General features: G+C 47.7%; 1 protein-coding gene across 1 annotated transcript in view; it reads right to left on the bottom strand.

The window, feature by feature from the left end:
* Positions 1–16,786, bottom strand: part of CACNB4 (calcium voltage-gated channel auxiliary subunit beta 4) — a 101,511-nt gene extending 84,725 nt beyond the window's left edge. Inside the window, exons 1-2 of the mRNA XM_086465932.1 lie at positions 16,778–16,786; positions 16,567–16,650 (exon numbers count right to left, since the gene is read on the bottom strand). Of these exons, the coding sequence (XP_086322058.1) occupies positions 16,567–16,650; positions 16,778–16,786 (93 nt within the window). The remainder of the gene's footprint in view (positions 1–16,566; positions 16,651–16,777) is intronic.
* Positions 16,787–19,043: the final 2,257 nt, after the last annotated feature.

Raw genomic sequence — 19,043 nt, 5'->3', positions numbered from 1 at the left:
CTGCCCAAACCGCATCTTAGGCTGGAGACCCAGCCCAGTGTGGGGAGGACGGGGAGTGGGAGCAGCAACTGGAAGCAAAGCAGATGAGAAGTCATGAAACCAATGGCCAGCAGTAGAGGGAACCTGCACAGAACCGCAGGCTGTAAGGGTGTGCCGGGCGCCTGGGATTTGGCTCCATCCCTGAGCCAGGAATTATAGCCCAGTACTTGACAGCCTGTGAAAAGATTTCTCCCCTGCTGGTTTGTCCACTCTCTTTTTGATCTGATCTATTTGGGGGGGGGGGGGGGGGGGGTTGCATCTGCAGCACCCTGTGGCAAGGAGATCCCCACCTGAAAGATAGTGCCAAACAACTCTAGAAGATAATTACTCTCACTACCTAGTAAAACGGTGTGTTATCCATCCACATGGAGCCCTTAAAAGTCAAGCTGCAAGACCTAGCGCTGTTTTTGTCACCCAGGTCATCACCTGAAGAGTTTATCAGCCCAGTGCTACCTAGAAGACCAGACTATATGAAAACTATTTTTTCTATCATCACATCACTTCTGAAATATGAACAGCCAACTGATGTCATACATCATTCCCCCAGGCCAAACATATTTCATTTTTCTGTCGGGAACCAAATTGGTTTGGTGCCATTCCCACGAATGGTTTTTCTTCATTTATCAAATCGTAGACGCGCAGGGACAGCAAACTTCAATGTTCTGACAATGGCAGACAAGGGAAAAAAAAAAATCTGCTTTTGTTATTAGCTCATGCAATCCTGCTTGCTTTGCATGTCAAAGACCCTCACTGATTTCAGCAAGAGCAAGAGAGAGGCAGGAGAGATTTGGCCCTCACTGTTTGCTTAGACACATCAAAGGAATACAAATAATTGTGCTTTAAAAAGTAACATAAAATGGGGAAAAACACAGAGAAAAATCCTCAAGAAAGCACACACAAAATGAGCTATATATAGCCTAGGCAGGGTCCTAACATATGACAATACAATCTACCGAGTATTTCTCTTTAACATCTTGAAATTCCTTTTTCTGCATCCACGACAAAAATCGAAATGGTCTTCCATGACTGCCCCCACCTTCCTCACCACCAAAGCCTTTGCTCCCTTACATTTCTGCTCCTCCACTCCAGCTGAAGCCTCATGCCACCCCCTCTCCCAGGCTTGCCTACGCTGGTCCACCCACACCTTTATTCTAATGAAAATCACACTTCTCTTTGACTTGTTCTTTCCATAACATTCTGTATCCTTGTAGCAAGCTGATTTTAGGTCCAAAGCTGTTCCATCTTCTCATGTTCCAAACAACCATTCTTCACCTTCCAAATCCTCCTCAAAGCACTTTTCTTCTCGAAGCCCTTCCAAAATTGCTTCTTGCTGGTTGGTGCTCTTACCACTGCTGTCTCGTAGAGGGAGCTCCGGCTTTGCGACTGCTCCTGAGGTGAAGTTCAGACCACAGCCCCGCTGCTCCCCAGTCACTACTCGTGGCTAAGTGGCTAGGGCTATATGCAGCGTTCCTCTAACCATCCCCAAGCTTCACTAGCTTACAGCCAAATAAATACTACAGTTATGTGCTTTGCCAAGCAAACATTATATGGTAGACAGCATCACGCTGCTTTCTTCATTAATTGTCTGCAACTTCTCTATTTCCGTGCTCAGGTTCAGAGTTTTGTGTGGCCCATGACCTAGGCTTGAAGGCTACAGCTCCAACGACGTCTATAGCCGTGGTTTCCAGCGAGATGACTGCACATAAGAGCAGGCTGCATCTTGGTAAGCACACAGTTATTCACATATGTCCTCACTGCAACAGCCAAGGGATCTCTTCAGAGATCTCCAAAGCATAAGATGTAAACTCTCACGTGGGAGGGCTCTGGGAGAAGTAGTAAATTTAGGAGGCCCTTTTCAAAACAGGGTCTTCAAAGAATAGGTCTGTTGTAAGGAAAATAAAGAAACATCCAGAACTGCACGTTCAGCAAAAGTTTACAGATAATCTAAAAATAAAGGTGGGGCAAAAGGGAGACATTTGAGTCAATGTATGTACTGTAGAAATTTAGGGCATGATTCATTAGCCAAAAAAATCTGAACACCCTCTGTAGCTATTTTCAAGGAGGTACATGCATAATTTATGTGGAACAAGAGTGGGCTGCAATTTCCCCCACACTGCTTCTGCATAAATTACACCGGCTTGTAATTCATCACACTTCTGTTTTTCCTGCATGTAAGTGGTAACCTCTTATTTAACGATCACCGAAAACGGAGTCATCTGCAAAAAGGAAGGTGAAGTAGTTACAGGTGAAAGAATTGCGAGTTTGACACTTACATGTGGTCCAGAGAACTGGAAAAGTACCATTTTCTGGTGGGAGGTTGGGTGGGTGATGACTTTTCGGTTATTTCATTTTCAATGACCACGGTTAACAACAGAAGTCTTTCTAAATTACCAGCACTATTCTCAGAAAGGACCCAAAGCACCAGATTATGGAGAAGTTTAAATTATCAGGAGATTTGTCATGGAGGGATGTAAGCTGCCCAATTACTTCTTAATGGTCTAAAGCAGAAAAATCCTTAAGGGCATTAAACGAATAAATAAAACACCTTTGCTATTTCTATTTGAAAATAGAATAAAGCCCACGTGAATCTGACACACAGAATAAAAGCTGCGTTATGAGCCATTACCCAGTTGACTGAAGGGAGCACAAAACGCACAGCCGTTGCCTCGCAATACGAGCAGCAGGGCCTCTGTGGAGTCCACCAGTCTCTCCTCTAAGCAAAGACGGGGAGAAGAGAAAATCAAGCGCGTTCGGTTGCTCCACAAGAAGCTGGTCAATAGAAAGGCACTAACAAGAAATCCAAAGCTTGCACCAAGGCGGACTCTGGGGACATCAGTCACACACTGGCACCGCCACAGCTGACAAGAGGGCAGTGCTTGAGAAAGGAACGGAAGGAGAAGCAGATGCGGATGAAGGAGGAACGCTGCACGGCAGGGACACACCGTCTGCAGGTGCTCCTCACACCGTTCTTCGGAAGACAAAATCAGCCTACGTGATAGTTATTTCAGCTTCTCCATGAGAAGCAAGTCCATTATAAAAATCATATGAAGGACGGCCTGGATATTCTGTCAAACAGATGGGTGTGCTCCGCTCGGCAATGCTTACACCACTTTTTTAAATTTACTTCTATGTACTTTTGGGCTCTGAAAATTGCCTGTTTGACAGCAAATGCTGTCTACTTCCTGACTACTGAATATGGCTAAGAATAAAGCAGCCTCTTCCATTCAGTCTCCTCTCCTTGAGGTTGGTGTTTGGGGGCTCAATGTTAAGATTGGTAACTCATGCTTTCACTTAAAAAAAAAAAAAAAAAAGAAAAAAGAAAGAATTGCAAAAAGGGTAATACAAAGAGCAACAGTTGTATTTCTTTCATCTCCCGCATCTTACCACTCTGCCATGCAGCCTACTGCAAGTCATGCAGCTCGCCCTTGGATCCTTCATGCCAGGACTGGGCCAGGACAGTATACGGCTGGAAAAGGCCAGAGATCTCAGATTATTGCAATAATTTTCTAAGAGTTATTCCATCTTCATTTTGTCTCATAAAGTCTCTTTCTGTGGTAAATACAGATCTTATTCTTGGCTGAGTGGTGACCTTCCTTCAAGAGCTGAAGTCCATACGGAATAATTCATGCAAATCCTCAATGCTGGAACAGCAGCAGCACCTAATCCTCTGGAGTGTCACTCCCAGAGAAAATTACTTATGCTAATTTTACCTTGAAAAGAGACACGTGACAAGGCAAAGAGCCTGACGCAAAACCAAATGATCATCTTCGTGTGAGAAGAAAGGAGACTTCTGCTCAAACCAACACCAGGCACAGGGCGCCAACATGGAACCACGGCTGAGAGGGACAGACCCCAAAGGAGCATAAGGCACTTTGGTCATCCCAAGAGAGCCTCACGGGGAATCTGGATAAGTGCCTGAGAAGGCAGGCATGCAATAAAGGGTTTGGAGAGGGTTGGTTTTGGTCAGGCTTTTGGGCCAAGTAAACTTTGCTTTCTGAAGGTTTGGTGCCTGAGTAAACTTGTCATTACCACTGAGAAAACAGGACCACACGTGCTGAAGTCAAGACTGCCGGGAAAAACCTCAGTGCCTTGCAGAAGCCTGACAAAGTACATCCCAGGCCTGGAAAAGTACCTCAGAAAACTGAGAGTGGCAGAGGTTTGACGTTAACAGTGCCCTTACAACGGCCACTGCGTGGCAGAGAGGCCGGAGACAACTCTGGCCTTCCTGCTGTCTCCTTGTGGCCAGGATTTCTACCAATCCTCTTCCTAAGTCCACAGGGAGAAAGAAAAAGAAAAGGGACCAAAAGAGAAAGGAGAAAGGAAAAAAGAAAGGGACAAAACCAGAGGACCTGCTATAGCGCCAGCTAGCGTGGCTAGGACACGTCTACCTGCCCCTAAAGGAAAAGGGAAAACCTTCCTTCCAGAACATCTCTGAACTGGAGTGAATAAGGTCACAGAAGACGACAGCTACACAAGAGTCAACCGTTCTGGCAAGCCGCTACTAACATTTTTAGTTCATATACTCTTTGTTCCGCAAACCAGCTAGAGACGTATTCCACCTCTTCTTTCTTAGGGTTTCCTTTTCCCCCCCCTTTTCTACTTCCTCTCACCTTTTTCTCTGCCCCTGGTTTTGTTGAGGTTTTGGGCGGTCTTTTTTTTTGTTTGTTTAACTCTTTACCTCTTCACATCGCTTGGCTGATTTGATGGCTGCCCTCCTGTAGACTGGGCAGCTCTCATTAGCTAGGCAGCGAGTGTCATAATGTGCTGAGTCCACTGTCAGTTTTAAGAGAGAAATACAAGATGTGACATACAGAACACGAGACAAAGAGAACAATAATGTTCCCAGGGAAAAAAAGAAAACAAAAAAAAATCCCACATACTGTCCTTACTCAAATTTAAATAGTTACTTAAGTAAAAAATCGTAATTTCACCTCTTCCTACTCTTTTTGTCTTGAACACAAGACAAGGCAGCTGCTGAAATTCAGCATGGAGGAACGAAAGGCACACAGGGTGAGAAAGGAGACAGACAAGCCAAGGCCAGTGACCAGAGGGAGTTTTTGGAAGAGGACGAGAATGCCAACAGCGGAGTTGGAGAAGGACAGAGAAGAGAAACAGGGCCAGGAGCTGCAGGAGGCAGCACAGGAGCACTGCGAGTGAAAGCCATGGAAGGACAGCAACGCAGCGACGGGAGGCGAAACAAGGGCAGAAGAGGGGTATTAGTTACAGACGGGTGAGGTGGCAGGAGGGAGTGCAGCGTGCACAAGCCTGTGCTGCCACACGGCGATGCCCGTTTACCTGTACTTCCAGAATCTCACTTCCAAACCTGCTCAATCTTTCCTTCTTTTCACAAATATCTTTCCTGCCCACCACTCAACCCATGCTCTAACTCCGGTCCTGGCTCTCCCACCTCCTCTTCTTTCACCTTCCCGATGCCTTTTTAACCCCATCTCATTCTTCATTCCTCTGCGTCTCCAACCTGACCTTTTTCTCTAAGGAAGCAGGGTACATTCGGCAGCCCTGGATTCCCTCTCCTCCCATCACAGCCCGCAGAAATGTGAGGATTAGCTTCATTATTGCTGCCACGCAGCACCGCCACCGCCAGCTCTCCGGTCCAACACCCCCAGGTCACACATCTCGCCTACCCGCAGCCAGCGCGTCGCAGCAGCTCGCGTTATCCCCCAACGGGACGGATGCTTTCTCCCCATGATCCCAACATGCGGGGAGAGGGGAGAGAGAGGCGAAGATGCTCCTGATGGCCCAAGACGAACAAAGCCAGAACAGGAGAAGAATATTTAAGCCATAATAGCTACCAGGCACTTTGAAGATTAACAACTGGCTGGATGTTTAATATATCTTGGGACATTAACCTCAACTGGTCATTAAGCCCTAAGAAATGCCTAGTGCCAAGGTCATTTTTATCACTCTAAGATGAATAAGAGAGGGAAAAAAACCAAAACCACCAGCTTATGACATGTCTCCTAATGGGAAAATTAGTTTCAATTGCTAAGAAGAGATTATGCAAGGAATGAACACCCCTCCAGGCACAGTAGATCAGCCCAACCAGCCTGTAGTAAGAACTGAGTTTGAACCAGGTTCCCGTTCAGCTCTACACATCTTCAGTATTTAAGAAGAAACCACTTGTTTTGTGGCTCGGTGTCTACGACCAGTGCTGTGCTGTTGGCTGGCCACAGAGAATCTGCCCCTGGAAGGGCTCAGGTTTTATTAACTGTTGTATTAACTGGGGGAGGCAGGGGAAAGGGATCTCCATTTCTAAGCACAACCACTTTGCTTCTGCATTATTGGTAGAGATCTCCTTCATTTCTAAGCATGATCACAAAAATGGCCACAACACACTTAGATGCTTTAGCAGAACTTGCAGCCCAACTTCAGCAGAATTTTATTGCAATTAATTCCTAATACAAAACTTCCAGTCATGAACTTCAAGCTACGCAGCGCCTTTGTTATAAAAAGCTCCAAAACCACTTCACAAAAATCAAAGTAGAGCTTTACGTATGAATGACGTGCGTGTTGTCAGCAAGAAGGTCCTGTTCAGGACAAGGTACCACTGAACCCCTAAGGTAGGAAGCGAAGAATATATCTCACCACAAAAATTTGGGCAAGCAAAATCCAAATCAAAGACGTAATTTGGTTGGAAAATCATAAAGCAACCTACCTTTCTCTTTGGAAAGAGACACGTAACCCTGCAGTTACCAAGGTTTACTGAAGTCACAAGTGAGTAGCTTAACTTAGGTTTCCTCTGCAGATGGGATTCTCCTACACTCTTGCCCTTCATGGAATGCACAAGAAACAAAACCAAAGGGCCACATGAAGCACAGTCGGCAATACTGGGAACGTCCATAAAACACCCGTTAGGATGTAAGCTTAAGGCCACACAGAAAACCCCAAAGATGTATTTTCTTCATGAAAGGCTTATAATAATAAAGAACTAATTTTTGTAAGCATTACACAAAGAGAATCCACTATTTTGCCATAAAACACAGACCTCTACAACTTCAGCTGAAAGACAATCCCCCCACGAAACAATGGCTGGAGGAGGAGCCCTTCAGCAGGACATGTTTCTTCCAGATCCAACAGGAATTTGGTTACAGAGCTGCCCACGTGCAGCTCGCTGTTTCTTCTTCCTCACAGAGAATAAAACACTGGAAATCTTTCTACAGGTGAAATGTGCAAAATTAATGGAATATCACTGGGTAGAAGCTACCGGATTATCCCAATAAAAAGGATTATCTTGACTTTCAAAGAAACAAATGTTTTCAAAAGGTGTTTTCAAAATTCTGACCTGTAGTATTTCACTACATCATCTGAATCAGGACATGAAATTTTGCAAGGGACATCAAAATGCATTAAGTGTATTAACCTAAAGAAATATTGAGACACAGGGACAGTCCCTGCTGTCCGTACAGATAAATGGAAAAACGAACTATTATATAAGCTGGGAAAAAGAGTCACTAGCTAAGCTCTGAAACCATCAGTCCAGAGAATGACCGCCGTGAAAATACAAATGATAACAGAAACAGAATACGAGTAAAACCAAATGAAGCTTACAGCTAGAATATTGCTTATCCTGTGCAAGAAAAGATGTCATAACCCAGATCCAAGCAACGCAAAGCTGTCAGAAACCAGTACTCAAAAGTGACTCTTACTTAAGGACATTAAATCTCTTATTTAGAACAAAAAAAGATTAAAAGATTTTCCCCAAAACTGTGAAGCTCGTCGTAAAAAGTGTCAAGGAAAGAGCACAAAGAAGGTTTATTACTAAGAGGGAATGTGACTGGAGTGTAACTACTAAGAAGTATTTTTACCGTAGTACCTTCAAGGACCTAACACGCTACGGCCCAGATCTCACCAAACCACTCACAAGTCGCTTTGCAAAAAGCGGAGAGCACAGAGCTTGGCACTGGGACCCCTCACACACCAGAAGTCACCGTGGGAGTGCCGACACCGAAACTCCCGGCAAGCCACGCGATTTGTGACGGTCACAAAGCCAGCCAGCGGCAAAAATACACTTGATTTGTACACATCACGGGTGACGTGCAGGGGCAGAGAATTGGGGCAGGACGGGATCTCTGTCCTTCCTCCTCGTGTTTTAAGAAAGCTGACAATTGTGGTTAGAGGGATAGGGGAAAGCATGCGAGTCCTGTCTATCACCCACCCCACTTTGCCCCAAAGCACCAGGGGCAGCTGAGACCTCATTACAAGCAGCCAAAAATGAACACAACAGACAAGAGACACGTTGTTACTCAGACTCTCTAACCATGTTTTTGACATCTTTCCTCAATTCTCAAGTTATCTGCCATCAATTATCAAAATCACCTTCTGATTGTTTTCACTACATTTGACTGTTAGCCCAAAACTGTCTTTAACGGGAGATCTTTTCAACGTTGCAAGTGGCTGTAGAACTCCCATCTAAATTTTATTTTCCAGAGCTTTGCTTTATTATTTTTTTAAAGCACAATTTTGAAGATTATACACATCAGGCTTTCCCATATAACCCTGAAACCAATAGAAAGGAGTTAAGCTATTTTTCCCAACTCTGTGGGTCACCCAAGACCTAAGGATTTTAGGAAAATGCTATTTCTGTCTCTACTATATTCTTTTCAAAGCAACAGAACATATTTTAGCAAATACAGGTTTGGACTCCCATGTAATCATCTCTGCTTCCTCCATATTCAGCACAGACAATCGCATCGCGATTGCGTTTGACACAAACCATTGGTGTCCATAGAAACTGCATGACAGCACACGCAGGCAGAGCCTGTGCATGGCTTGAGCTCCCCAAATCTGCTAAAATGGCTCTAGCGGGCGGCGTTACGCTATAACCACACCACCCGGAGTTCTGCGCGTTCTGTTACCGCACGGCAAAAGCCAGCGGTGAGACGGTCAGAAGGTGGCGGGCGATGGGAGGTGGGAAGCGGAGCTGCCCAGGGCGCTCAAGCCCCGGATTTAACACAGGGTTCATCAAGATTCTGTAAGTCACGTAGCGCTTCTGCCTCCAGTCTCCCCATTACGGAAAGGGGGACAGTCAGAGCACCTTGCATTCATACCGTTGTACGCCGCGCATGTTTGTAAAGATACTTGTTTTAACGGTGACCTATTAAATATTATGGATTTGGTATTATGCTAGTATTCTAAGTGTCCTTGTAATCAAGTAAATATTTCATTGTAATAACATTGCACAAATAAAGTGAATTAATTTTATAGGTCACACTAGAAAAATACATTTAAACAAACACCCACAGTACGTACAAAGAGACAGACAACTCCCAAATACAAGAAATTTTGGACGAGGAAATAGCCAAATCCTATTTTTTATTCGTACCTACGCTGCTTATGCTATTAATATCTGACTTCTCTTTTGTGACTTTAGGCTATTTTAAAAATGAAACCTTGTTACCATGGAGACAATAAGCCGGTCAGCACATCTGCTGAAGAACAGGACATAAAATTTTTAAAGTGAGAATTTCAAAGGCTCAGACTTTTATGAATCCGCGCCATCAAACACACACGAGGGACCCTGTTAATTTAGTTAGCTGTCACCTACCGGATTCCTGGCAACGTTATTAGCTGTTATTGTGCACCAGGACCCACCAGCAGGGACTGCAGCACTACGAGCACTGGCACGCCGAGGGGATGAATCATGTCCCGTTTCCACGTGCTGCCCTGGCCACGCTCATGGAGCGGTGAGGACAACAGCTCGTTACGAACATGATCCCGTGAACCTGCCTCAAAGGTTGATAGATGGCTCCAAACAAAAAGAAAAAAAAACAACAGGGGGGTATTTTTTTAAAAAAGAATGCAATCCTGATCATTATTCGCTTGCAAACAGAAACAAACAAAAAAATCTTCTTCCTTTTCTAACAGAACATTAAGTGGGAACATAATTTGAGGTTCAATTAGTACATTAACAAACATTCAATTAAGCTTCCCGGTGACACAGAGACGCGCAGCTACACTCGCTTTCCCGATGAAGAAACAAAACTCGCAGAAGTCTGCTGGCTTCTTCACGGCCAGATGAAGTGATGGCAGAATTAAGGAGAGAGGCCAATTTCCTACTCTTTGTTTTACAATAAAAAAAATCCATTTACGTTTCCTTCTACTGTTATCTCAACTTTGTGAGGCTTGTCCCCCACCCACCTCCTCCTCCTCCCAACCATACAAGGAGAAACCCGACCAAGGCAGGATTTTGGGGTGCCTGGGATCCAATCAACACCGTTAGCTAGGACAAGGCAGACGTGCCCACGTACGCGTGACAGCCACATGCCCACTGCTACCAACAGGGAAGCCAAGAACGGAAGACATGGTCCAAGTCCATCAGCCCCTGAAGCTCTATCAGAAGACAACTCTGGAAGAGCTATCAGCTGCGTACCCCGTGTCCTAGAGTGACTTAATCCGCACAGGCAGCATCCCGTAGGAAGTGATGGCGAGATGTCATCTAGAAGTGACCCAACCATGGGGCTCACCAGTGCTGAAGCTGCTCAGACAGAGCGCCCTCCATCACTGAAACAGGCGCAGCAGTAGCAAAGCGCAGTTCTGCTTGACGGCCTGCGTCGTTTCAGTATTCCTCCTAATCGCTGGTGTCATCGTGAGCCTTACCAAGGGTCACAACAGACCTTCTCTTCCAAACCCAGCTGGGCCCATTGGTCGGATGGTCTCCCTCCAGGTGGCAGGAGACCACTCCATGAAAGCTCTCCAACCCATCGCTGCGGCGGCCCAGACGGCCCCAGCTCCAGGCTGCACCGCTGAGGACTCCCGCAGGAACTCGAGTACAGCCCCTAGGGAGCACGCAGCCTACGCAGACACAAGGGATGGCCTCATCTCTGTCCTCCAGAAGCAGGCCATCCTCAGAAATCACCTCTGTGACTTAGAAATGTAATTCAGGCCACAATGACACCGGTGGAAAACACCGATTTCTCCCAAAGCTCACAGGACCTTTTGTAAACTTGCTCCACGGTGCTGCACCCACCAAGAGAAAACGGCAAACCAGCCCGAAAGCCAAATGGCTGTTGGGGTACTACAGCAGGACGCTCCGGGGGCGTTTATTTCAGTTCAAGCGTGCCTTACTTTACCTTATTGATTTAACCTAAATACGTAGATTTACAAAGTAAACTGGTCTTACGCACTCCAGAGATGCAACTGCTGTACAAGCTAACTACATTGATTTAAGAAGAAAGGCGAGTTAAAACAGTGTCACTCTGCTGTGCAGACAAGGCTTATGTTCTTGAGAGTGAGGGCTGAATCTTTTATTCACCTGTCAAATGCTTTAACAGTTTCTAAACGCTGTATAGAGAAAAATAACAATCCAGTCCTGTGTCTAAGGAATAATCATATTCTATGACAGTAAGTTATATTTTAGAAATTAATGACTCATCATAGAATTGAGCTCATCCTGGTAAATTACTGAAATTCTAATCTGCTCTTTTGCAGATCTGTATTTTATCAATCTAATCAGCATTTGGTTTTGAAAAATGCCAAGTTCCTCGCATACCCAGGCTGGGATGGACCACACTGCTCAGCACCATCCACCTCCTGCGTGCCAGAAAACCTGCACTACCGAAGAGCAAAGTCTCGAGGTCATCAATTGAGGTCTCATTTCATTCTGAGGAAAATGATTTTAAGACCAAAAAAATGCAGAATTGAAGGCAGAAACCAAACACGTATTAAAAAGTTTGTTAAGAAATGGTCACTGAAGCTGCCTACACACATCACTGACGAGCACAGAGCAAATGTTGACTCCCCCTAACGCAGATCACTACTTTACAAGACAGCCAGCAAAACCCATCAGCTACAAAACTCAAACCTGTACTTCAGGCCGTGCTCTTGAAAACGTTGGTGTACGTAACTAAGCTAACGTCTGCCAGAGCCGACGAGCAGCCTCGTGTGCTTTGCATCTGCGAAGGCACACCTGAGGTGGCAACTGGGCAGCCCTATGTCCCGTGGGCCAAGGGAAAGGCCTTCAGACTGTATAAATGACAAAAGTCAGACACCCTGAAAGCTGCCCACATCTGATCTACAGCTAGTTTTGCTTGAGTAAACAAGACGGTATCTGAATGCAGATGCCAACATCCAGCTAGAGTCCACCGGCAGGAAGGACACCACAGCCCCATCTCCACACACACACAAAACCTCACCTGAAAACAAGGCAACAAAACTCTTTTCAAAGATTGTAACTTTTTTTTTTTTTTTTGGGTCAGGATGTCACTAACTTTTTAAATGTTGTTACAGCTTGAGAGCTGGTCTAACAACAGCAAATGCTGGTTTTCTTCCCCTCTCCATATTACATCAGAAAAACGATATTTAAAAGGGGGAAGCACAAGCATTGCCAAAGATGCAACTATGTCTTAAAAGAAGACTTTAACTTCAACTACCTCTAAATATAAGCAGCAAAAAACTTCTAGAAACAAACTGCACGTCTAAGTAGAATTTTATATAAAGCTGAACGTGCTTGGACTGAACAGGTACTCAGTGGCTTTCCTTGAAGTCTCTGGCACAAGCTGGAAAGGATTTCCACCAGTTACTGTGGGTGTTTCAAGAAGATTTCATTGCAAGACCCTGCTGATATTGAAGAGCAGGTAACTCTGTATTTCCCTGCGAGCATCTAAGTTAAGGTACCATCACAAAGCGAGGCAATCCGGCACATGAGCCGACAAGTCACGGCCCCATTAGGGACAAAACCACCAGTCACGACCCAACTGCAACTCTGGTTACGTCTTCAGAAGCAGAGCTACTTGACGCCCTTTCAAGAAAGACCCTGAAACTTAACTGCACTTCACGAAGCCGTCTTTAAATGAGGAAGGGCATCCTGACGGGACACCCAGAAGGAGGAGCCGTTCAATCGCACCTGCACGAAGGGCTGCACTTTGGTCAACGAAAAGCAAAACGCGTGAACGCTTCGCGCACCCCCAGTCAGAGCAGGCAGACGGGCACTGCCGCGGGGAGACACCCGGACGAGCTGAGGAGCGAGGAGGAGGAAGGGAGGCTGAACTTCCACCTCCAGCACCACGCAGGACCCCTGCTCAGTCCTTTGTCAACCCACCTGCAGGTGTAAAAGTCCCTCTCTCAGACGCTGACCTTCCCCTGGGGATCCCCACTCCTGTTACGCAGACGGAGCCATTTACCGTGTGTTGTTTTCCCTCCCAAAATCGTATTAGCATATGCAGAAGAGGTTTTAATGACTTCTGGCCTGCATACCTATAGCTGCAGCCCCAGTCCCGCTAACTCACCTGGGACCTCCCGCAGGAAAGAGCGGCCACCGTGGCGCTTTCTGTGGACAAGCAGTGATGCTCTAACACAACCTCTGGGTGACTGTTGCTATTCTTCACAGGTCATTTAACTTTTCTCGGTGAAATAAATTCCATTAAAACTCACAGGCAATAAAACTGGTGGTACCAGAAGTCAAAGGAAAAAAATAAATCGCCTATCGTCACAAGTCACACCATGTCAAAACAAGTGGTGGAAACACAAAATCTTCCAGAAAAAAATCAACAATGAATTACTATGACAGCATTTTGCAAAACTATAAGCTTATGTTTTCAGCTGACCTACTTATTGTCTTATAATTGTCTTCTGTCCCTTAAGAGGGTTCTTAAATATAATTGAGCAGCACCCGCCACGTAAGAGGAACAATTTTGTACACCCATTCCTTGCTCAAATACTGCACTTAACAGCTTCGGCACCAGGTTTACTCACCGCTTTGGCCGTGCCACTGGAGACTGAGGTGCCCGTCCGACAACCTCGGAACCTCCTGCACCCCGGGTCACTCTAGGACACAAGTGATCTTACTCACTGGGCAGGTCTTTTAGGTTTTTATACCAGCCCGTTGATTTTCAGCACATACCTACCCATTCCCACTTGCACATCTCTCCATCTGTGTCTTCCACTGCAGCGTTTCCCACAGCAAGAGGCGATTTCGGGCACTGCCAGCTTCCCACGCCGGTGGTGCTGGGACCAGTAGCTCTGCCCTCGCTGACCATGCGGTGTTGACAAAAATGTAAATCCAAAAGCTTGTCCAAACATGATTGCCTCACTAAATTAGAGTGATCAATGGACTGAAACCAAAAATTAACTGCAATATAATGAAAAGTCAAGAAAGAAGTTCAGACTTGTGGGACCTGCGCCTCTCCTGACATGAAATGAACCCAGTGATAAAACGTCCATTGGTATTTCGGACTTGGGCAAGAAGCTGGCGCACAATTCTTAACACATACCAGATCTAAACTCCTTTGGGACATTTATTGCAAATCTTACTGATAGAATTTCTGTGGGTTTAAGATTACACCTACAACCACCACGATGTTACCTGAAGTTAGTCCCTGCAATTAGGACTTTTTTTTTTCCATTTATGCTTCTAAAGCCTGATTGCCATTGGGGAAAACTTCACAGCGGGAGGAGAGGACAGCAATGCCGGGTGGCTGGGGCTTTGCTTCTGCAGAGCCGAAAGTCCCTGTTTTCAAAGAAAAACCACTGACCGCAAAGGCTGAGAAAACCATCAGTACTAATGGAGCAGCAGAAACACCGTTGTGCAAAGAAAACGTCCTGAGGAGCTGAATCACCCCACGGCGAGGAACAGCACATGAAGTCCACGGGAAGGAGCAGAGACCCTCACCCCAGCACGTCTCCCACCTCTGCCAGGGCAGCGCAGACAGACACTGGTGCAGAAGGAGCCCCAGTGCCGGTGTGGATACGCTGCCGCACGCCGGGACTCGTGGGTCTGCAACCACGACGGCAGGAAAGACATCCCACCACCCCATTTTCCTACTATTATTTGGCAGCGCCCCTCAAATGCGTCATCGAATGTAAAGCCATCCCTCAGGGGGGTGGTCAGAAGTAAAAGCGAGTCTCCCCATCCTCCCCCCAAAAGACCAACAGACAAAGCGACTCTGAGGCACGCAGCACCTGCGGAGCGTGCCATGTCCCCAGACACGAGACAGAAAAAAGTGCAAAGGAAACATGTCGGGGCGTTTGGCACGGGAATGAGGCATGTGATGCCGTCCGTGTCACTGAGCTGTGACACCCAGTGCGTCTGTCGGGGGAGCCAGGCTCTTCCACACGAGCAGCAGCTTTCCCCGGGCGCTGGTGCGAGCGCTTCCACGTGCAAGGTTTTCAAAATCCCACGTTGCATCCTCGCTCCCTCAGACACCGAGCGCTCCGGAGGACACCGATTACCCGCCGTTTGCCTAAATCACAAGCCCTCAGTTTCTGTGTGAGCACAGCACGAAATCCACCTCTTGAAACAACACTTCTGACAAGCTGAAAGATTCTCCAGGACATCTCCGAGAAGGGCCCACGGCCGCCTGCAACGTCTCCGCAACTGTCACGACAGACTAACGCAGGCTAAAACTGTATTTCTTTATCCTTATTTCAACTCTAATTTACATGGCTGAGATCACATTAAACGTCAAACTCTCACTGCGACTCTCACATCTCATTCTGCCGGTGCTGGAAACGGGGACTGCCAGCCCGACACTGCTGCGGTTCTGCTCTGGGCTGGAGCAGTGACCAGGAGACACCGCAGAGCAAAATAAAACTTCCCTGGGTCATTCAAATCCCTTTCTCTGACAGACCGACCTCACAACTGCCACATCCGGAGCAAAATACGCTTCCACGCATGACAAGTGTCCCCAAATTTGTCAAGGGCCCGGTTCCACTTTCCTTGCGCTTCCTTACACTTCTACTAAAGTCACTGAGGAATCGGGGGGGGGGGGGGGGGGATACAGGCTCGTGCTCCAAGAAATGTTCTACCTCCTTTACTTTTAAAGCAAATTAACGATATTTACTCTAAGAAGCATCTTTGAGGAGAGAAAGCAATGCTTCAGGGAGACTCGGGATGTCAGTCTCTATTTTACCCAGGGACAGCTGGCAGGCAGGAGCCTAAGGCTGCAACAGCAAAGGGAAGGGTAAGTATTGGCAGGAGGTTTCAGCGAGATCGCTACCGCTGCTCCCGCAGTGCCAGGGGAAGCAGGGCTGCTGTATAATTAGCACCGACGAGCCAGAAGCCCCAGACCGAGAAGCCAATGCTCTTGACACCTTTACTGTCAATTTTTTTCCAGAAATCCTTAAGTGAGAAGATCACTAAAACCTCAGCTTCCGTTCTTGAAGAAAAGTGTATTTCTTGCCTTCAGTGTCACAGGGAATAACTAGAAAATCAGCCCCAGGTATAAATTGCAGCTTTCTAACACACAATACAAGCGTCGATCAGAACAAATCATGACTTGGGGTGGGTTTTTTAGGCCCCTCTCTTAGCTCTGGAGGTCTCTGGGTTGACAGTTTTAAGCCCAGCCCTGACCTGTGCCCAAACTCCCCCGGGTTCGGGCAGCAGAGGGGACGGGCAGCAACCCCAACTTCTGCCGTCCCCGGAGCTGCACCCTGAGCACCCCTCGGCAGCAGCGTCGCCCCCCACACCCCCCCAAACGCGGTGGTTTACTAAAAATAACACGACACCCCTTCGATCAGCGGCAAGCAGGCCGGCCCCGCCGCCCCCCCCCCCCACACCCCCTCCTCGCCCCTCACCTGCCGCAGGATGAAGCTGGTGGAGGTGGTGCTGCCGTCGGAGCGCTTCAGCCGGCTGCGCCGCGTCGCCGTGCCCCTCGTCACCTGCCCCGGGGGAGGCCAAGACATCAAGGTCGCGTCGCCGCCACCTCTCCCGCCACCGGAGCCACCGCCACTCTCCCCGCCCGCTCACCCCCCCCCACCATCCTCCGCCGCCCCGGGCTGCACCCACCGCGGCCATGGCGGATCGGCGGTTCCCTCAGCCCCCGGCGGCACCTGGTCGGCGGGAGCAGCCGGGCTGCCTGCCGCCGAGCGAGTGCGCGGTGGGAAGGGCGAGGGCGGGCGGGCGGGCCGGGGAGGCGGCGGGCGGCCCCCGGGGCGGGGCGGGGCAGGGCCGGGACACGCGTGTTCCCCCCTCAGCGCTGAGGGGCGGGAAGAGGCGGGAGGGAGGCGAAGGGCGGGAAGGGAATCGGGGTGAAACCGCCCGGTTTGTGCCTTCTCGGGAAGGGAGAGGCAGCCCGCAGGGAGGGCTGGGGTAAGGGGAACCCTCGTGGAGCTCAAGCGTAAGGTCTTGCCGCTGGGAAAAGACAGCGCAGGCTGGGGAGCAGCTCTGTGGGAAGGGACGCGGAGGACAACCCCCTCGGTGTGAGGGGACAGCGTGCTGCGGCAGCAAAGGAAGCCAACGGGGTGCTGGGATGCAACAAGGGCAGCACCAGCGGCGACAAAGAAGTCGTCGTCCCACTCGGCTCGGCGCTTGTTGGGCCACAGCTGGAATGCTGTGTTCAGTTTTGGTTCCTGCTGTACAAAAAAGCTGTGGACAGGCTGGAGAGGGGCCAGAGAAGGGCCACAAAGATGACCCGAGGACTGGGAAGGCTGCCCTGTTCAGCCTTGAGGAAAGAAGGCTCAGGGGAGGCCTTGTCACCACGTTCCAAGTGTTTAAAGGGTGGCCACAAAGAAGATGGAGACGCCTGTTTTACAAGGATTCACATGGAAAAGACGAGGGGCAGTGGGTACGAGTCACTCCTGGGGAGATTCCGACTGGACACAAGAAGAAAAGTTTTCACTAGAATAATCTCCTCAGGGAAGCGGTGGGTTCCCTAACGTTGGATGCTTCTAAGATCCAGCTGGAAAGGGTGCTGGGCCATCTTGTCTGGACCGTGCTTTTGCCAAGAAAGGTGGGACCAGGTGATCTTTGAAGCCCCTACTCTCTGAGACATATCAGGCCCTGCTTTCCCCAGCGCAGGACAAACTCCAGTGGAGGCATGTAGGTGTCTAATTTTCAGAAACAAGCACAAACTACCGGTCATCAGCACCGCTCACCCTGCAGCCATCAGTTTGCTGCACTAGTGACCCTTGTGCCCCATCCCGGCTCTCTGCCGCCCACATGGGACCGTGGCAGACTGGAGATGCAACACGGATGCTATGGGCAAGCACCAGCCTCTAAGCCCAGTTTAACCTCCTTGAGCTGAAATTAAGCCACAAGTGCCACAAGCACATAAACCACAGTGCTGCCCAGCACTTCTGAGTATTGATCAGCATTAGTTTGCATCAACTAGCCACCAGGAAGAACACTGCAATTTCCATGGGAGAGAGGAAAAAAGATAAATCAGGACATTAAGTGATTTTTTTGAAGTTAAAGAGGAAATCTGGGGAAGAATTGGAAGCAGGACCTGGATTTCCTGCTTCCCACTCCTGTGCTTTAACTACAAGCACATTACACCTCCCACTGAAATGAATAAGAGGAGGAACGTGTGCATCTTTGAACTGATCTCACTTTTACACCAGAAAGCTCTGAACACACACACACACACACACGCCTCTAGTGAAGGTCCAAAGCACAACAAAGCAAACATTTCTTTCTCTCTTGCCATAGACACATACTGCAGATTTGTTTTTTTAATTCCTGGGATGAAATTAGGCAGCCTGGTTTCTTTGTCAAAGAGGAATGTGGGTCATGACTCCTGTAGTCTAATTTAGATTATTTTTAAATTCAGTTTAATCATTAAATTGGTATGAAAAGTACCTTCTTCTTTAAACACTAATCTTGGTATGTGGCTGACTTCCCAGATTACACTGCTGGCCAGAAAGCTAACACAGTGTTGTGTAGACGTAGTGATGTTTAGGTCGAGATTCCAAATGAGGAACAAACAAGCATTTGCCAGTGATTCAGCATGTGCCTTGGCTTTATAAGGGCTTCATAAGATTTATATCTGCAGCCTGAAGCGACCCCGCTGGGGTCAGTAACTCGAAAGGGCTGTAAATAAATGACAAAATGCAGCGCTTTACTTCTGAATAACAATTAATGGAGTTGTTCTCAGGTACGGCAGGCTGCTTGCACACATCTTTCTGATGTCCCTTCACAGCATCAGCAGAAGGTATATTGAAAGCACAAGGATTTATTCTTATTTTGGATGAGCTAGAAACCTCTGGATAATTCGTTGAGAGTATCCGTGACAAGCTGGAATAAGCCATAAGCAACCATGGCTCTTACTGAAGAT

Source organism: Leptosomus discolor, chromosome 5, assembly GCF_034619465.1.
Source record: "Leptosomus discolor isolate bLepDis1 chromosome 5, bLepDis1.hap2, whole genome shotgun sequence".
NCBI classification, from domain to species: Eukaryota; Metazoa; Chordata; class Aves; order Leptosomiformes; family Leptosomidae; genus Leptosomus; species Leptosomus discolor.
Note: the sequence above shows the minus strand (reverse complement) of the source record. Positions and strands in the feature narration are given on the sequence as shown.